Raw genomic sequence first — 20,716 nt, forward strand, 5'->3', positions numbered from 1 at the left:
AGCAGCACTTTGTTAAAGTCTTCTATGTCACGAAAGCCCATGTCTTCTTCCATTTTGGGCATACACATTTTGCTCCAGCGTAGCCAGTGTATCCCTTTCCAACTATTTCTATTACCTCACCAATAAGATCTCAATATGCTGTTTATTTCTTTGCATAAGGATTTTAGCAATGTAAAGCAATTCATTGCATAAGAGAAGATGGCTTGTAGCACAGCTTTTATAAATACTTCTTTGCCTTCTTTTGATAGCATTCCATGGCTCCACCTTTGTATCTTTTTTCTAATTCGGTTTAGATCCCTGAAGTTTCGTCATTTCCCACCATGGTTGGGAGGCCTAGGTATTCCTCTGGATTTGATAGCACCCAAATTTCAAAGATGTTCTCACTTCATTTCTATGTTCTTATCTTGTGTTACTGCTGAAAAATAAAAGGGATTTATCAAAATTTATCATCTGTCCTAAGCCATTTTGATATCTCTATAGCATGCTATTTACCCTTTCGCTTAGATCCCTGTTGGCTTTTGCAAACAACAGGCTGTCATCGGCAAAGAATAGAAGAGTGGCTTGTGGGCCCTGTTGGCTCACCCTTGCTCTTGTCATCAGTCCATTTCTTTGGCATCTTGTGAGTAAACCTGACAATCCTTCAAAACAGATAAGAAATAGATATGATGACAAAGGATCTCCCTATCGTCAACCTTTTTTTCGTACAAATTTGTCAGTCATAGATCCATTCATAATAAAGGAATAAGAAACAGATGTAACACATCTCATCACCAAGGACAACCAATTTTTATGGAATCTCATTCTTAACATCATTGCTTCTAGGAAGTTTTATTCCACTCGGTCATAAGCTTTACTCATATCTAATTTAATGCAAAAAAGACTTATTTGCCTTGTTTTTTTGTTTTTCATTGTGTGTAGCAATTCATAGGTCACAAATACATTATCAGTGATAAATCTTCCAAGTACAAAGGCACTTTGTGATTCGCTAATCCATCTAGGTAACAGGATTTTAAACTTGTTGACAATGGCTTTGGAGATTATTTAGTAAATGACGTTGCACAGAATAGGCGTAAACTAAGACATGTGCTTTGGGTTCTTTATTTTTTGGATCAAGACTATGTTTGTATTGTTTATGCTAACTAAAGATTCTTTACTATTAAGCACAGATAAACAATATCTAGTTATCTTAGAACTAGCAATAAAATATTTGTGGAAAAATAAAGTGAGCATACTTTCCGTTCCAGGCGCATTGGTAGGGTGCATCTGTTTGATGGTTGTATGAATCTCTTCTTCTTTGAATTCTGCTAGCAAGTCATTATTCATTTCGTTTGTCACTAGGGGTTCAAGAGCCTCAAGTATATCATAAAAAATTTGAGATTTTTGGCTTCTGAATAGATTTTAGAAGTACTCAAAGGCTATGCCCCGGATTTCTTTGTCCTTTTCTCCTCATTCTCCATTCAGGTCTTCTTTTCATTTGATGGTATTTTGGCGTTTCTTGTCTGAGGCTTATGCATGGGAACAGGCAGTGTTTTTATCACCTTCGTTCAGCCAGTTGGTTATTACTCTTTAGATCCAAAAGATTTCCTTCTTCTCTAATACAATATTCAGTTTTTCTTTGGCTATTATTTCTTCCTTATGTCCTTCATTTGTTAAATAGCCTGTCTGCTAGTCTTGGATATCCCTACTTAAAACTGCTATTTCTACCTTAATCCCCTGATATTATCATTTGTGCCACCCAACCAGCTCCATCCCCACATCTTAGAGGTTTTTATTATTGTTACATACTCTCCTTTGGCCTACACTTCATGGAATATATCTTCACTTTCCTTTGTCACATAGCTTCAAAAAGAGCCGTCTCCTTTGTCTCTTTGTCCGTTTGTTTTCTTTGTACCCTTCTATATCTACCAACAATTGGCAATGATCAGATACTGCAACCGTTAAGTGTTTTACCATCGCCATGGGAAAACTCATATAGCACTTACATTTGCTAAGGCTTGATGTAGCCTCTCTTGAATGAGTGTTGCAGTTGTTCTTCCTCTTACCCATGTATACCACTTACCAACATAACCCATATCAACTAAACCACTATACTCTACAGATTCTCTGAAGGCTTTCATTTGGTGTTCAAGCCTAAGTCTCTTTCCACTCTTCTCGTTATCCCACATCAATTCATTGAGGTCTCCAAAACACATCCATACTTTGTCTAATTGGTGTGATAATGCCTGAAGCAACTTCTATGGCACATGCATGTTATTTGCATTTGGCTCACCATAGAAACCTGTGATACGCCCAAGCTCTCCTTCTGCTTCCCATTTGAACTCCATATCTATATGGTGTTTCGAAAAGCTCATCAGTTTTAGAACGATATCTTCTCTCCACATTATCATTAAACCGCCACTTCTGCCTTCTGCGCCTACTCCGAAACACGAACTCATTCCACATTTCCTCCTGATTCTATCTAATTTATTTTCATGCAATTTTGTATCACATATAAAAACTGCAAGTGGATCTTTTCTCCTTTTTATGTCTTTAAGGGCTCAAATTGCTTGTAGGTTCCTAAGCCCACGACAATTACATGCAATAAGCCTTATTGTGCTCGGCGAGATTTGGCTCCAGTATCTGCCGTTTTGTCACTCTTGTTCAGGTCTTCCTCTTATTCATCCCTGTGCCTTTTTTCTTCTCTGTCCAGGCCATGAATATGTAATCCATCAGCTTATCTCTATCCTTTCTTTTCACCTTTTTTTTGTCCTGCAGCTCAATGATTTGTCCATAGTTCTAGCTTTCCTTTTCCACATAGACCTCAATTTGTTTGTTTATTTTCCATGTCAATTATAGGTCCCCCAGCCAACGTGTCTTTTGTTTCTATTGTCCGCTGTGGAAGTCCCTTTCAGATATTGCCTTCACTTTTATAATCTCATTATATGTGCCTACATTAGGTTCGTTTTAAAAGTTACTTCCTTGGTCACACTAGCTGACTGCATCCTTAAATTTCGTGGTGATATCTTCCTCATTTAAACTACCTGCAACATTCTCTTTAGATCTCGTGCTTGGGGTTGCATTCAAAATCTTGCTTTCAGATTTTTCTGGCTTGGTCCATGCACAGCCTTCTCGTTATAAAATTTTTGTTGTTTCTGATAAGCCGATCTGCTATCTCTTAACCTTTCCTTTAATCTGTCACCACTAACAGTCTCATATGTTGCTATTGCTTGACTACTCGATCAGTTAAACTAAAAACCGTCATATTTCTTAAGGCACCATGTCCCCTCTTTACACATCATGTAACATTTCTTTGCTGGTGAAGCTTATAGCCATTCTCCATATTGTTTCATCCTTCCCTTATTATCATGATCTGCCTCATCTGTGTGACATTCAGATTTCCCATGTTCCAACGGCTTGCAGTTATAACAGAAAGTTGGCTGCCGTTCATAAGTTAACCTTGCCCAGATATCCGCTCTACCTTCTCCCTTGTTCACCACTACGACCCTACTTAATGGTTCTTTTATGTTGATTTCCACCCTAACCCATAAAAATCTTCCCCATCCAGTTCGGTTCTTGTTTTCATCTACTTTTTTAAACACCCAATCCTGTTGCCCAGCCTTTCTACCATATTCCCATTCATCATCCCTAGCGGAAGGCTATAAATCCTCACCCAGAAGGTAGCAACGTCAAAGTTGTATTCATCTGCTTTCAGCAAGCCACTGTAATCCTGCATTACCAGTAAATGTTTATCGAAAGACCATGGGGAGCCATCCATAACCCACTTTTTATCACTTCTCGTTGCAAACTTGAAAAGGAAGAGATTTACATCAAGATAGGAGACTTACATCTCCCTCGATAATTTTCAGATTACTCGAAATGTTCCAATCATTGCTTCTTTGTTAAAGAGACGATTGATTAAAAGTTTCCCGACCATCCATTTGTTTTCCTCTTCTTTATCCTCTTGTAATCTCCCCTTTCTGGTGTGATCCTTTCTTTCTCGTCCTCCGTTAGGTTTAAAAACCTCCATAACTCCTCGGCCATGTATCACTATTTTGGACTTGTCCTCCACAGCAATTGAAAAGAAAAACTAAAACTCCACAAGAACTTTGAAAATAACTTGTGCTTTGAACCTCTGTAATAACTAAAACGAAACTCTTGTAGAGTCTTTTACATGAATTAAAAAAATAACCAAAATATATTTTAAATCCGGCTTTGGCTCATCTCTAATCCAAACATTGGACTGCAAAGGTCAGTCCATTACGGAGATTTGGCCATGTGTATATAAAAACCAATCAATGGTCATAAATGTAGCATATTGAATTTCATAGATTTTTTCTTTTAGTTTTGGCAAAAAGTTCAAATAAGCTATAAATAAAAATTTAAAAATCATTCAAATCTTTATCGATTTACTACAATTAATTAAGTTTTTATTAAAAAAATGATTAACTGTTAATATTTATTTATTTTTAAATCGAGAACTTAGTTGAAGTGAAAATAAAAGTTTATAGATTCAATTAGGTAAAAATAAATATTTAAAAATTCAATTGATTTGAAAATGAAAAATTTTAAATTTGATTAATTACAATAAAATATCAAAAATTTAAATAATTATCAAATTTTTATTCGAAAGTTTTTGAGCCTTTTCCCTTAATTCGTTCATTTTAAGCATTATCTTTTTGAAAATTATTAAAAACACATTCCCTGTAATTTTTGGTGGCTCAAGTCTTAGTAGCATTATTTGGTAATGTCCATAAAGTAAAATAATGAAATTTTGGATAATGAAATACTAAAAAAGACAAAAAATTGTGGAAAGACGAAGTAAAACAAAATAAAATTTTGATTTGTAGAAAGTATAGATTTAGAAGGCCGACGAAGAAAGGATAGCTTTACCAAAAATTATGAATATTTTCCAAAATAACTAGGATAATAGTTTTAAAAAAAAAAAATGTCTTGGATCTTAATGGTGTGGTGCAATTAGAACCATTGACCGGTTTGTACACGTGTCAAAATCTTCAGATTCGACTGGCTTCTCCAGTCCAAACATTAAACTGCAAAGCAGTCGAATCTTTTAAATCCGCTAACCTCAATGAAGTCCACTGCAAGCCCAGGCCTTAAGTCCTGAAACCGTTAAAGGCAGGCTCGGGCTTTAGCAGAATGCATGTCATATCTCCATCGTACAATTGAGGTTTTCTTAACGAGTGATTAAATTTAGGAGTATTTTTTTATTAGGTTAATATCATGAATAATTTTTAATTATAGTAAAATATTTAATTTGATATTTAAATTTAAAAAATTTTTAATATGATACTTGAATTATTAATTTATTAATTAATGTGAGATTCATCCTAACGTGAATAATTTTAAATGATGATACGTGACGAACAAATAATTTTTTGAATACTATATTAATTTATAAATTTATAATTTAAGTATTACATTAAAAATTCTTAAAGTTCAATACAAAATTAAATATTTTATTATAACATGACATTAATCATTTTATATTAAGCTTGGAGAAGCGAGACAAGCTTAAACTCTTATCTAACAAGAAATTTAACATTTTAATTAGTTAGGTGAATCGTTTGGGCTCTATTGATAGTATTTATACTATTAATAATATTTAGATTAATTTTGATGTCATGGTCATCAAACATGATATAGGTGAGCTTAACATACCTTTTAAAGATATAAATTATATTTTTTTAAAAAGATATGAAGTTAAAAAGGTTTTGAGAAAGATGAAAGAAAAGAAAATTGTAAGACTAGATAGAATCTCGATTAAGGTTTGAAAATGCATGAATGAAATAAGAACAAGATGGTTGATAGATCTTTTCAACCAAACTTGATATACTCAAAAGAATGGATGAAGAGTACTCTAGTGCCTTTATACAAGGATAAATGTGATATACAAAATTGTTCGAACTATAGAAGAATAAAACTTATAAATCATATTATGAAACTTTGAAAGAGAGTAATTGAATGTAAATTACAACATGAGATCATTATCTTTGAAAACCAATTTGGGTTTATGCTAGGACACTCCATAATAAAAGTAATTCACATATTGAAGCCTTTGTTGGAGGGTTTTCGAGCAAGAAAAAAAATCTATATATGGTATTTTATCAACTTGAAGAAAGGATACGATAGAGTTCCTTGAGAGGTGCTTTGATGAGCTTTTAATGATGGTGTATGTTATTTGCCAATAATATAGTTTTAGTTGTTGAATAGTGATGATTTTAAAACGAAATTAAAAAATAGAGGCATACATTAGAGTTTCGAAACTTTAAATTTAGTATATTTAAAACTAAATATATGGAACATAGATTTAAGATTCATAGAGAAGCAGATGCTAGTGTGATTAAGTTGGATGGTGAGATACTACCAAAGAGTAATTATTTTTGTTATTTGAGATCAATTATTCAAAGCGATGCCTAGATAGAAAGAGATGTAAATCACAGGATTCAAGCACAATAGGTGAGATGGCAAAATGAGTTCGGTATATTGTGTGATCACAACATACCTTTAAAGTTAAAAGCAAAGTTACATAAAATAACTATAAGACCTGTATTATTATATGGGATTGGGTGTTGGGCCGTTAAGAAACAATATGAGAATAAAATAAGTATAGCTAAAATCAGGATACTTAGATTAATGTTTGGTAAGATTAGAAGAGACAAATAAAAAATGAAGAGATTTAAGAAAAATTAAGGATAATTTGAATTGAGGAAAAAATGAGAGAGGACCGTTTGAGATAGTTTGGACATGTGAAATGTAAACCTATCTGTGCACTAGTTAAGAGAAATGAGTTTTTAGATTTAAGAGAAATCAAAACTTCTAGAAGTAGCCATAAAAGACGTGGATGTAAGAATAAGAAATGAAATGAGGATTAAACGAGTAGATGAAAAGGTTATTTTTTATTAAAATGAGTGGTGTAAGAATATTCAAAAGTATGACTTAACATGATTTTTTTTTTATTTTTTTTACCTTTCATATAGCTAACCTTAGAGTTATAGGATGTAAGACTTAATTTTTTGTTATTGTTGTTGGTTATGAGACAACTCATTTAGATAATTTGTTAAAAAAAATTTATTAAAATTATTATAAAATAGTATAAAATCAACTATCAACATTTTCATGCATTATGCTCTTCCACATGTATTAAAATCTATAACATAAACAAATCAAATATGAACAAATTTTATTATATTTATGATCTGTTTACTTAATTAATAAATTTTGAAATATTATTCGTCCTCATTTATTAAGTTTAATAAATAAATAAAAATCAAAACTATTCATGAATTATTCATCGAATACTTTGTTTGTTTATATTGGGGCATAAACGAATCAAATAGTAACAAAATTTATTATGTTCTTATCTGTACATTTAGCTATGAATCTTAAAATACTGATTATGATAATTTATTAAACTTAATAAATGAGTATAAATAAATAAAAAGTTAACATATCCATGAACTACTCATCGAACATTTGTCATTTACATTCCTATCAAATTTTTTCCATCTAATCCAAACCATTTTGAGTTAGTGTATATGAATAATAATTAAAATCAATAACATTCTTATGTCAATGTTAGTTAATGTTATTGTTAATTAGTTTTAGAGAGTTTTATTTTATTTCAAAGGTGATTCGTTAAGCAAATCTAAAATCTATAAAATATATTAAAGTTATCTCCATGGGAATTTGAATCTTAATTTTTAGCCACCCAAATTGTGTCGTAAATAATTATTTGATGGATGAATTTGACTTTTAACTTACAAATGTGGGTTAATTGGGATATTTACTCACAATTTTAGTGTTAGTTTGGACTTCTCAACTAACTCTAAATGGGGTATTTAGGACATTAACTAATGTTTTGGGGTTAATTTAGGATATTAATTTGTGTTTTGTTGTTAAGTTAGTAAACTTCAAATTTTAGTTATTATAGTATTTTTAATTAAGGTCTCAATTTAAAAATCAAACAATTAGCCCTTAATCAAATATGCAAAGAATTTTATAGAAAGACGCATTTAATCAATACAATAAATATCAATAACAATTAATTTTATAAAAGTAAAAAAAATAAAAAATATAATGTATATTAATTATATCTCTCTATACAATAAATTAAAGTTTTCCTAAATGTGAGATTTTTCAATTTCAAAAAATCTAAGATGAACATAAAAATTAATTAGATGGTTAATCAAGGCATTAAATAAATTGATTGGGGTGATTTAAAGAAAGAACTTTTAGTTATATTTCTTTGTTTTGGACACATGGCAATCATTTTTTTGTTTTTAATTTTATTTTTAATTTATTGATTTGCATATTGATTTGTTTATTTGTTTATTTACTTACATACTTAAATCATTTGACAACATAAAAAATTAAAAATGTGTTAGACAAATAAATTTGTAATTTTTATAATTATATTTATTTGTTTGTATCATGTAAATTTTTTAAAAAATAACAAATTTTCCGGTAATTGGATTAGAAGAAAATTGCAAATGATGCTTGAAATTCGTTGGTGATGAATTTTCTTACTAAAAGTTTTGGAAAGATTTTGGAAATATTCTAATAAAAATATTTTATTTATTTTAGATAAAACATTTAGCAAAAATAAAAGTTTGCAAAATAAAAAATAAATATAAATATAAATATAAATTTTTTTCTAAAAATTTTAAAATAATCCAACGACGGAACCTTTTCAAAAAAATAAATGAATTTATTGAATAACCTTGAGATGGGGGAATTTTTTCGAAATTATGTAAAAGTCTTGGAGAAAAACTAAAACCTTTCCAACATTTTAAATAATGAAATTTAATTAAGAATAAAAAATCATTAAGATAACATAAAATTAATAGGTGCTGTCTTTGAATGAACTTTATAAAAGGATTAATATCATCTTTGGATAAAAATTACGAAAATATTAATACTATCTTAAGATAAACATTTTTGAATGGACATTATGAGAGTGATAATATATTCACTACACGTAAACTCATAACATAACATATAGTAAAAGTTATCTCCAAATGTGGAATAACTCTTAATCGAAGGACAATTTACGATTGAGTTAGCAAATTACTTTTTATTTGTCAAATAGTGATTGGTTGATAAAAGAATTCAATAAGTTATTAGGTTTGGCAGGTTTGGTTTTAATTGGATTGGCTTAGGGTGAGTTGAGCTTTAATTGGATTTGAAAAAAGGAATTCGGTGTTTGTCTAATGTTAAATTATAATTGTGTGAATTTTTATAGGTTTTGAGTTTTTACTATTTATTATCTACAATCAAATACAATAAAATAATAAAAATATAATAATAATGATAAATATAAATATTAAAAGATATAAAAATAAACAATTAAAATTAAGTCACTTTTTTTCTTTCTTTTGTTTTAAATATTTTTGTAAAAAAGTTTACAATTTACAAAAAATTTAAAAATCATACATTTTGATAAAATAATTAATAAAAATACAATAATCATAAAATAATGTGAAAATAATAATAATAATATGTAAAAACTATATATTTTTTAAAATTTAAAATTTATAATATTTTATTTATTATTACTTTTATATTAAAATAATTAATTTATCCCAGCGTAGTGAGGACTAATTCTAGTTAAGCGTAAAAAGTAAATTCATGTAGTTAACCTTAAGCTCTCGTACAAAAGTATGGAAAATTCAAGTAGCGTTAAAATTTTAGATTTTGATCAATTTCTAATACAAAATAATTGAAATATGTTTGTTTAATTAATAAATTTAAAAATATTATTTGTTATTATTTATTATATTTAATAAATAAATAAAAATGGAACCTAGCAATGAATTATTTATAGAATATTTTATTCATTTATTAAAATGTACGAATGAAATATAATTGAATTTATTATGTTCTTAATTTATTTATTTATTAAGTTAAATAAATGAACATAAATAAAAAAAATTTAAGCATATTCGTAAACTATTCATTGAACATTTGTTCAATTACATTCCTATCAAAAAATTTTCCATCAAATAATAATTAAAACAAAAAAAAAACATTGTTATTTGATGTTACTGTTAATCAATTTTACAGTTTTATTTTAATTCAAAGTGATTCGGTAAGCAAATCCAAAAATAAGTGTAAAAAGTAAATACACGTGGTTAACGTTAAACATCCGTACAAAGTATGGTAAATCCAGCCAGGCAGCGCTACAATTTTAGATTTTGACCGACTCCATCTCGTAGTATTATTCGCTGTTACGTTTCCGTGTACGACGCCGACTTCTCGTTTCACTATAAATAAAGAAGGCTGCTTTTTAGGGTTTTTCATCTTTTTCTCCCTAAAATTTTCGCATTGTCGCGTCTCAACTTTCGAATCTCAGAAACGTGAAAAAAAAATCATCTAGCAAAAAATTACTACATTTTAGGGTTTTCAATAACCGATATTGGATCTTCGAATCTCTCAGTTTTCGATTAGGGTTTCATAATTGTTAATCGGATTAAGTTCTTAATCTGATTAAATCTTTGTAAAAGAATCGACATTGATTTGAGATTTTTATAAAAATATGAAGCGATCGAGGAAATCGAACAGGGTTTCTTGGGCTCCAGGTGTTAATCTTTGTCAGGTATAATCGCCATTATTATCTTCGATCGATCATTAGTGGTTTCATTGCCTTTTCAACAGTGTTTTTTTTTCTTTTGCTGATAAAATCGGAAACTATCAGTTTCTAATATCTGATAATATTATTATTGTCAGTATTAATTTTACCTTTTCATTTAAAAAACTTGATATCGACTTTTATGTTGATCGTAATTGGAACATTATTTAAAATTTTGAGCTTTTAAGCATTTGATTCTGGAATAACTGTTTCAATAATCCAGAAATGCAATCAATTTTCTATTTGTTTAAGAATAATGTTGATTATAAGTGATGAACAACTATAATTATTGAAAGGGGGAAAAACAGAGAGAGAGAGAGAGAAAAAAAAGTAATGAATCCCAGAAAATAATTGTGATAAAATTTGTTAATTAGTGTAAGAAGTACTATAATAACGACAGAATTGGGATCTTTCAAGTCATTTGAGATTCCTGAAAAATTATTTAACTGAGAATAAAATTGAATAATTTTCTTATAAAGTTTAAATAATTTAATCTTCAAAATATTTGTAATATGGTAAATCATTAAAGTTGTAACTTAAAATTATCAAGAATCTTGGTGATTCGACTTGGGATTTTCCATTTATAATGTTGGAATCTCACAGCCAGAAACTGATTTATTCAGTTTCTTTCAGTTTCTATGAATTTCTAAAAGGAAAAAAGATTTAACAAATCACAACAGTGATATCAAATCTTCTTCATGAAGGGAAAAGAAAAGGTTATTTTCTTTAAATAAAAAAGGGTAAACATTTGTTTCATGTGCATACTTATTGAAAAAGTTGTTAAGCACACATTCTTTCATAAAAAAATTATCATAATTTTCATCTTCCTTGTTATTTGGAACTCTTTTAATATAAAATTTTAAAGCTCTAGTCCCATATAATTCCGGCTGCAATGGCTGATATAGCCAGTTATAAATGTTAATATGGTATTACTAAAGATAAACCACTTCTTTTTTTGCCAGCAAGATAAACGACTTTAATATACAAATTATTGAGTACAAAATGAAGTACAAAGCATTCAAGGCTTTGATGTTTTGCTCCTAGGGCAAGTTGCCTAGCACTAATTGTGAGCAATGATCATGATGAGCCTAATGAGCCTAAAATGTTGAAGGAATTAATTTTTGCTTGGCAATATACTTGAGTGTTTAGTTACATACCAGCTTTGCATATATATAGTATAAGATAGATGCAACCTGTCCTTAAAAGTTATGTAGAAATGTACTGAATTTGTGATGTATTTCTAATTTCTAAGTAAATTTGAGAGTGCTGGGTCTGTCAAATTTCAGTGCATTTAAAAATGTCAGAATGCTGCAACTTTGTTAGTTTCATTTTATTACATGTAATAACTATCTATGATTACTTAAAACAGGAAAATGGTATGGTGGGTTGATCCTTGGACAATAATTTGATCCTACAGTTTTATGATCTTGCAGAAACTTTGATTCTCCTTAATCTGTGTCATGCCTGTATAGATGGCAAACAAGTTGGGTAGATGTTAGTATGCGTTTAGACAGTTTAGGCACTGATTTCAGTCATTTCACTCTCATTACTTCAATTACTCCGATTTCATCTTGTATTTTCTTTTGAAATTATCTTCTCATTTTCTGCTTTGCATTTCATATGGTGTTGCTTTGGAGGTAGCCAATTGACAGAAACATGAGCTATGATCGGTGGTTTGGATGTCTATAATAGTTTTTATTTTTCAGGGTATATAACATTGTTTATCTGAATGATCCTATCATAATAAAATTTATTATGGCAGTTAATTTGTTTATAAGTGGCAAACAGAAAATTTCAACTTTTGAGCTTGTATCCGCCTGGAAACTCTAAATTCCTTTTGTTATGTTGTTTTCAGTTGAGGTCTGTAGTTATGCTACCATGGCTTGAATCTTTAAGTCTTTTAGCCTTTCCTCTCTTGTTTCCCTGCTTAAGGATCCCTAGAGTTCATGCCATTAAGGTTATTTATGTACACAATCAGATAATTTAATAACTATTAACCTGCTAAAATGGACTAAATTCTGAGTATTGTCTCAGGTGAAGTTGTTTCTGAGAGAGGATTGCCCTTCAAAAGTTGGTGGTGAACATCAAGATTCTCTTCAAGCAAAAACATCATGGGCATTGCATCCCAGTGGCATGTGTGCCAATGACCCTCCCCCTGGGTTTGAAGGTCATTATGCAGGTGGATTGAAGTATGATCTAGCTAAGATGCCTAGGATCAAATGGACATGCCCTCCAAAAGTAAGCAGATATATCTATCTTTTTTTGTTTTTAATGTTTTACTAATTTCAAAGGATCTCTAGTCTTCAAATTGTTTTAGAACCCTAGTGGAGAGGAAGACTTCGATTCTATGAACCTTTCAGAAGATCTTCTCTTTTGCATTGGTCTTGAAATCTAAATTTTTGCATTTTGTACATTTAAACAGTTTGTCTTGAATTTTAACTGGCACGTTGCTGCTGGTGAAGAGAGCAAGGAGGTAGTGGCTCAAAAACTGCGGGAAATGAGAGTGCACGAAGCAGTTTATCCTTGCCTTTCTGTTATTCCTCCTAGGTATGTTTTATACTTCTACAGACCTTTAGTAATTCCTTTTGTCTTTATTTAACTGAATCTCAATCATCCATTTTTGCAGTCCCTCCATTTCCGTGGGTGTAGAACTTGATTGTTATGATCATAGCCAAATTCCTCCTATTCCTCTAACTCCAATTGAAGATGAGGAGGGTGCGGTGATATTATCAGATCTTGCTGCTCAAGCAAAAACTCCCTCTAACTCCAAGACACCAGTATTGCTGATGCCCCCGGGTCTGTCAAAACCTGGAACTCAGCATATGCAACATTGCCCTAGTTCTGCTGCTGCAGCAACTGCAAGCTCTGATGCAATTGTAGCTGTTTCAGCGGCCTTAACTGCAATTATGAAAAGCAAAGAGCAGGGAAGTTTGATCGACACTGGTTTGCTTGTTAAAATCCTTAGTGATCCAAAGATGGTTGATGAACTAATTAATAACCATGGATATCTGAGTGCTGCTGCCAATGGCAATGTGGTAAGTGCACCTGTACGTACTTCAGAGCCAGAAACAGGAATAACTTCTTCGCCCTGCCCAAAACCTGCTTCAATTTCATCACCAATGCCAGCTGACAGAAACTCAAACCATTTACCGAAAGAGTTCCAACCTACAATAAGTATTCCAGCTTCTAGGGCAGACATCATTTCCGTTTCTATGCCTACGAGAGTAGAGTCGTCAGTTCCCGTATCTGGTAGGGAGATAAATATGATTTCAGGACATAAGGCAACAAATGGTAATATTTACTCCACTTTGAACCAGGTACAATCTGCTCTTAGTGTGATGCCTGTTCAGCCTAACTCTGTTCAGAAAGTGCAGCCAGCTATTGGTTCAACACGCATGCGACTAAATGCCGGTCCAGCTGTTGCTGCAATGAAAGCAAACCCTGTGAAAGATGCTAACTATATTAAGAACCTGATTAGGGAACATGGAATAGAAAAGCAAGAGGCTAAAGGGCATAATATCTCACAAACTGGAAGTCGTTTTAATCACATTCAAAACCTGAAACTGGCACAGAACTTAAAACCTATGGCATTGAAAACCAAGTTTAGAAAACCTTGCATCTACTTTAACAGTTCAAAGGGTTGCCGTCAGGGGTCGAATTGCCCTTACCTGCATGAGAAATCATTTCAGTGCCAAACTGACAGAATGTTGGAAGCTCCGAGCGCTAAGAGAATGAAAATAGGTTGGGAAGTTACAGGAAGGATATAGGTAAAAGTAGATGGTTTTATTTCAGTGGAGGGTTTTTTTTTTTGGTCAGTGTAAATACACTCCTTTTCGTTTCAAGTTCTGTATAGAGTTTTTCCTCGAGAGTAGTTACATTCTCTTTGGTTGGACACTGAAGAGAGTTTGAGCAAGTTTGGGGGTCAAACAATAGTTGATTGTTTGGAAGTTGTCCAAAGAACTAATAGCAAATTTTCGGTTGCAAAGAAATGGAATGAAATTTTAAATACAAAAACTGCATTCAAAACTTCTGTTAATTGTTAGGAACAAAAACAGAGAGTCACTTCCAAGTTTTTACTAGCATTTTCCTCTTGGGAAATTTTTTCGTGCAAAATATTTACAATTCACATATTCATATTATATGTTATTTTTTATGAAAATTATTTGTTATAATTCTTATTTACAAAAAAATAATAAATATAATTTTTAATTTCTTTTAAACTCATAATTTTGTTAAAATTTTATATTACGTTTTATATTTTAATATTATATTATTATATTATAAATATTAAAATATTATATTAAAATATAAACTATCAAATTTATATCAATCGACCTAATGCACAGAATCGATAAGACGTAGAGTCGTTGGTTGTGTACTTAGGTTGGAGAAAAAGGATGGGGGAAAGAGAGTTTTAACCAAAAAAGCTTTTATTATAAAGAGGCAGACAATCTCACATGATAACCAAAATGGTTCCAAAATTAAATGCCTCTAACAACCAAATAGTCCCAAGCAATTAGGTCAGTATAATAGGACCCAATAAAATTGGCCATAGGCATTATTAAAAGTAATTTCAGAGTTAATTGGATACATTTTCCCGACACACTGAGCTAATTGGTCAAATATCCAGGCATCATCACCAAGAATCATCCGGTTCTCATGATGATATGAACCCCGCTATCTGTATCCACAATGTCACTTATCTCACCAACCTTAAGATTAAATGTTGCATCCTCGAATGGCTTTTGCATCTGGCCTCGACCAAAAGGACCTGCACAAAAAGTTTGTATAAGATTTTGTTTGGCTTATGGCTTGTAATGCTGGTACAAACAAACGCATGGTCATGGCTAATGAACAATACTTGCATCCTGGCATGTTCCTTGAAGGATATTGATAAAGAAATTTACACTATTATAACAATATGTCAATAGATTGGCAGTATTCAATGTCAACATGGACATAAAATGATATAACATGCCCATAATTGCAAAATTCATAGAATTCAATGATAGGATAGCTTTTAATGGAGATGAACTACTGTGACTCGGGACCTTGGGATCAAGTTCTGTAGTCAAAACTCCATCATGGATAAGATTTGAGAGTGGTATAATTGGGAAAGTTTAAAATATCCATTCCATTTATGTATAAAAATATTTTTTTTATCTTAACTATTTTGTAATCCGTGTGATGCAAGAGTTCATGTTTATATATATATATATATATATATATAAATAATTATACACACAAATAGTATTCTTAACTTAAAAATACAAAATTTATATATATATATATATTTAAAAAAATAAAACTTTTAAAATATTCAAGGAGCAATATTATTAACAAAAGTGAATATATCTCATAAAAAATATTTGGATTAACTCAAAATTGCTTCATTAATTTTACATTATTTATGATTATTCCAATTTAAGATAAGTTAATATTATTTTAAAAAAGTAAACTTATATGTTAGATTTTGCAGCCAATATGAACATTTGTTTCAAAAGATATAATATAATAATTTGAAAATCATATATATAAGTATTAAAATTTTCATTGATTCCATTTCCATTACTTGCTTTTATTATGGGAGTTTTTAACAAAATATTAAATGAGTAATTACTACTAATTTGAATATTTTTGGTATAATTAATTCTAATTTTGTCAATAATCAACTTTTATTTTTTTTAATTAATTTGAATAAAAAATTATTTTTTATTATTTATCTTAAATTACTCTCAATTAAAATTCATGTAAAAGATAATAAAACTTTAATTACTATCATTAATAGCAAATTCATTTCTTTTTCATAATAGCAAATTTTTCATTGTAAATGCAAATTTGTATTTTATAAAAATAATGTTAAAGATGGTTTATATCAAGAACAGTTGGTTTTTAATACCTCTTTCAAATACTAATAAATAATGCCAATTTAGATAATAAAAGACTTTATTAAATAATGTTTTAAATATAGTAGTAAATTCAATAAGTGATAAAAAAGATAAATATAAAATCTTCTCTTTCCCCCTTTCTTTTTAGTCGCACAGATATAGGTAAAACATACTTATATATAAACAATAAATATTTAAAAATAACAAATAAGAAGAAAAAAAAAGGAAATATTAGACAATTTTTGTACAAGTTTTTTAATAGAAAAATTTATGGATTAAAATGTAATCTTATTAAATTAAAAGACATTATATAAAAGTATTCTATATTGAAATAGTATTTCATCTATAATAATGTTCTTTGACTTAATTAAAGAAATTACAAAAATATAAAATATAAAATTATACAATTAAATATGCATATGTATATTTTTTCAATTTGAAAAAAGAAACTAGCTAATTTAAAAAAATGCATTTTTTTAAAGTATTATTTTCTTCCAAAATACAACTTTTCTTCTATATGGGAGATAGTAGACATTACTTATAAACATTTATTTATTAAAAAAAAAACTATTAAGAAAAAGAGATAATAAAGTTTAAAAAATAAAATTATTTACAATACCACTAATATAGGGATATTAATAACAAAACAAACTTACTAAGTACTAAAATAAGTTAATGAAAAAATAAGATATGCCAATGGACCTTAAAAAGAAATTGTATAGTATCCAAAGTAATATAAATAATCTAGTAAATTGATAAATCAAAATAAATGTAAAAAATAATAATAAAAAAATAATAAAACATAAAATTTTTAAAACCAAGGTAAGATACTATAAAATATACTATAAACCGATAAATTAAAGTAGCACAAAGATTAAACTGTGTTAAAAAAAAACATCAAAGAAAAATGTTATAACACCCACTTATTATTGCATAAAAAAAATGAAAGGTTAGTCGATAAAATTTAAAACCTATGTCTACATTCACCTTCATAGGACGATATTTATAGGCAACACAAGCTATTTATAACAAAGGGAAAATCCCTATGATTTTGGGTAAAAAATCAAAATTTAAAAATTTGATTAATTTAATTGTTTCCATACCAAGAAAAGCAAGTACATGCTAGCCCTCATTGTTAGATTCCTTTCACAAAAAATTTATATTTTACCATATATATATACATAGTGTACTTTAAATTGTCCCAATTTATAACCAATTGAAAGCTTATAGTATTAAAAAATTTTTTTTTTTCTTTTTCTTGTCTAACTCATTTAATTTGATTGATAGTGATTTAATGTATTAATAGTAATTTATTTATTGAAAGCAAGAATATTAATTATTTAGAAGTGAATAATTGTAATTAATTTTATAAAAAAATTATTTGTTAAATTAAGAATACATATTTATTAAATGCAGGACACGTGACAATTGTTTAAAATTACCAGCATGTCAAAAAAATAGACATTTCACATTAGACTTTTTCCTTTTTTATCAAAGGATTTGGCTTTTATATATTTATGTAAGATTACTTTTTCAGAACAGACACAAGAAATGAGATAGACCCATCAATTAACCTAGAAGACAATTCCTAAAATATTATCACAGTGACAAAGAATAAGAAAGCAGATAAATATCTTCAAAAAACAAAGAAAGCAGATAACAGAAAAAAAAAATCAGATGTATTGTCAAATTCTCAAACTTCTATGTGTTTTAAGTAAAATAAAAAGCCTTTGCTTTGAAACAGAGCTTATATGTACTTCAAATACGCCCATTTTGGAAAGCATCACGGTTCCCTTCACAAGTCATTTACTTGGGTGTGGGGGGCAGCAATAACCTTTTTCAATCGTCAAAACAAAGCAATTCTGCAAAATGCTAAAAGATTCAGGTAATTTGGTTTGCCTAAGTTAAAACCTTTTGTTACAAAGCAAAACTCAGCAATTGAAACCAATCAGACTTTAAAGCAATACACTAATACAGAAGCAAACTGGGCACCAAAACTAGAGTTATTATCATATTGGATATCTCTTAACCCAAAGGATGACTTAGTAACAACCTGTTCAATAAACCAAGTTGACTATTATAGCAGGGGATTCCAAAACCTAATATCTTTGAGACTTGAAACCCTAGTTTCACTTAATCTCAAAACTCTGTTTCATCAACGTATTCCAAACCCTAGTAGTAACAAAAAATCCCATTAAAACAAATCAATAACTACATGACTCAATCATCTTTTAATTCCTTGTATTAGCTCAAAGCTTCTTCTTTTCTTCCTAACTTTCAGCTTCTTACAAGTTTCTAAGCAACCAAGCAGAAAATAAATTTCAATTAAATAAACACTAGAGTTCCAAATCGAAGTTCGCTATTCCTAATCCAAAACCAAATCAGCGAAATCCTTAAAAGCTTTCAACTTTTGCACAGCAATCCAGTCAAAAGCAGGGAACAAACTTACCGAGATCGCCGCCGCGTTTAGCGGAGCTGCAATCAGAGTAACGAGAGGCAACCTCGTCAAACTTAGCCTTGCCCAAAACGATGTCGTCACGGAAGGCTTTGAGCTGTGAAACAGCGGTGTCTCGGGTGGTGTTGGAGATGACGCGACCTTCTGGATCCTTCCAAGAAGCCTTACGGCGCGAACCTTGGTGCTTGATCAGTATGTGAGATGCCCTCACTTGATTTGCCGCCGTTGACGATGACATCTTGCTCTTCTTCTTGTGGTGGTGGTGATGGTGGTGGCTGTCGTGGTGGCTGTCGTGGTGGTGGTTGGTGTAGGTAGTGGGGTTTTTGTCTTTCTGTTTATCCGCCGCCGCCGTTCGATCTGCGGATGAGATCGAAGCTTTCTTCCTCTTACGATCCGAATCTATCTTCGCAGCTTTTCAGAGACTGCAAAACAAATTTAAAAAACAGCCGACTTAGTGAAGCTCCGGGTTTTTTCAAGTCTTCCTCAGCTAGAGAAAGAGGCTATACATCTTGTGACGTGCCGTTTTTTCATTGGCGGTAAAAATCAATTTAACTATCTTAAAATCTAAAACTACAAATAGTATTCTTTTGTGTGTGAATTACAAGAATAGAATAACACCCTATAATTTTTTTAAAATTATATAATAGTGGAGTAATGCCTTAGTTGGCAAATAAGAAGGTAATAATATTGATAAAAAAAAAGGAAAAAGGCAATATTTAAAAAAAAAACATTTAAACTATGTCCGGTAGAAAAAAAATGAAACCAAAATATGAGAAAAGAAAAAAAAGGGAGGAAAAATATTTTTTCCTTATTGTTTGTGATATAAAATATGAAAAATAAAAAATGTTATAAGTAAATTATAAATAAAATTATTAATTAATATTTTACCATTTATAATTAACAGTGTTTGGATACTTTTTAAATGTTTAATACTACTAAGTAAAAAATATATATTAAATATCATAATGATTTTGAGATCGCTAAATGAATTTGAAAATAAAAATAAAATCGTCACAATTTTTTTTTCAATTATGAGTGATTGATCATCTATTAAAACTTATATTTTTATTAAAATCTCAAAATTAATTAAATTTTATTAAAAAGATAATTTTTTGGTTTGCGAAAACAATTATGGTTCAGAAGTTGGTTATGTATAAAGAAGGATTAAGACCCTCATAATGACCAGTAAAAAATAATATTAATTAATTATGTATTATTATTTAATTTTGACAACAAAGTCTTAGTTTTGGTATTTAAAATTAATTTTTTTAATTTTTTATTATAATAAAAAATATATTTTTATTTTTGGTTGTTTGCTTGAAAAATAAATAAGAACTTTATATATTGAAAAATCCCTAAAAATATTCTAATATTTTGAGAATATTAAAAGGAATTTTTTCACTTGAAGATTTTTTATGAATCATTACTTGAATTTTTCAATAATCCTATAATCAATTGTTTATATTTATCTTTAATATTTATATTTATCATGTATATAATAATGTATGATGTCTATAATTTAATCCAAATAATATTTTTTAAAAATTTATTTCTTATTCTATTTATTAAAAGAGACAAAAAATTTTTATTGAAAATTATTCTAAATGCTCCAATACATTGACGACACTTTAAATAAATTTTCTTATCTAGAATTTTCTAAAGAATTACTACTCAAACTTATTTAGGATCTCATCTTCAGAGATTTCATTTACTTTTATAATATGATACATATGGATTAACTTATGTCAT

General features: G+C 29.5%; 2 protein-coding genes across 2 annotated transcripts; one reads left to right on the plus strand and one right to left on the minus strand.

Moving 5' to 3' along the window:
- The first annotated feature begins 10,294 nt into the window (after positions 1–10,294).
- Positions 10,295–14,638, plus strand: LOC111292389 (zinc finger CCCH domain-containing protein 6-like). The gene is made up of 4 exons (XM_022884764.2): positions 10,295–10,591; positions 12,659–12,862; positions 13,047–13,171; positions 13,251–14,638. The coding sequence occupies exons 1-4, from the start codon at positions 10,532–10,534 to the stop codon at positions 14,389–14,391; spliced, it is 1,530 nt and encodes a 509-aa protein (XP_022740499.1). The 5' UTR covers positions 10,295–10,531; the 3' UTR covers positions 14,392–14,638.
- A 398-nt stretch (positions 14,639–15,036) lies between these two features.
- Positions 15,037–19,441, minus strand: LOC111292006 (peptidyl-prolyl cis-trans isomerase Pin1-like). Its single transcript, XM_022884181.2, has 2 exons — positions 18,962–19,441; positions 15,037–15,395 (listed from the first exon to the last, which is right to left on the minus strand). The coding sequence occupies exons 1-2, from the start codon at positions 19,203–19,205 to the stop codon at positions 15,271–15,273; spliced, it is 369 nt and encodes a 122-aa protein (XP_022739916.1). The 5' UTR covers positions 19,206–19,441; the 3' UTR covers positions 15,037–15,270.
- Between the last annotated feature and the right edge of the window lie 1,275 nt (positions 19,442–20,716).

The sequence above is a fragment of the Durio zibethinus genome, chromosome 10, assembly GCF_047325235.1.
Source record: "Durio zibethinus cultivar Kanyao isolate XHJ-2024 chromosome 10, ASM4732523v1, whole genome shotgun sequence".
NCBI lineage: Eukaryota > Viridiplantae > Streptophyta > Magnoliopsida > Malvales > Malvaceae > Durio > Durio zibethinus.

Bases quoted from the DNA above. Each gene is read 5' to 3' on its own strand.
- LOC111292389 (XM_022884764.2), top strand. From the start codon at position 10,532: ATGAAGCGATCGAGGAAATCGAACAGGGTTTCTTGGGCTCCAGGTGTT. The intron at 10,592-12,658 runs GTATAATCGCCA...GTATTGTCTCAG, and splicing joins CAGGTGTTAATCTTTGTCAG to GTGAAGTTGTTTCTGAGAGA. The intron at 13,172-13,250 runs GTATGTTTTATA...CCATTTTTGCAG, and splicing joins CTTTCTGTTATTCCTCCTAG to TCCCTCCATTTCCGTGGGTG.
- LOC111292006 (XM_022884181.2), bottom strand. From the start codon at position 19,205: ATGTCATCGTCAACGGCGGCAAATCAAGTGAGGGCATCTCACATACTG. The intron at 15,396-18,961 runs GTAAGTTTGTTC...CTTTTTGTGCAG, and splicing joins TAAACGCGGCGGCGATCTCG to GTCCTTTTGGTCGAGGCCAG.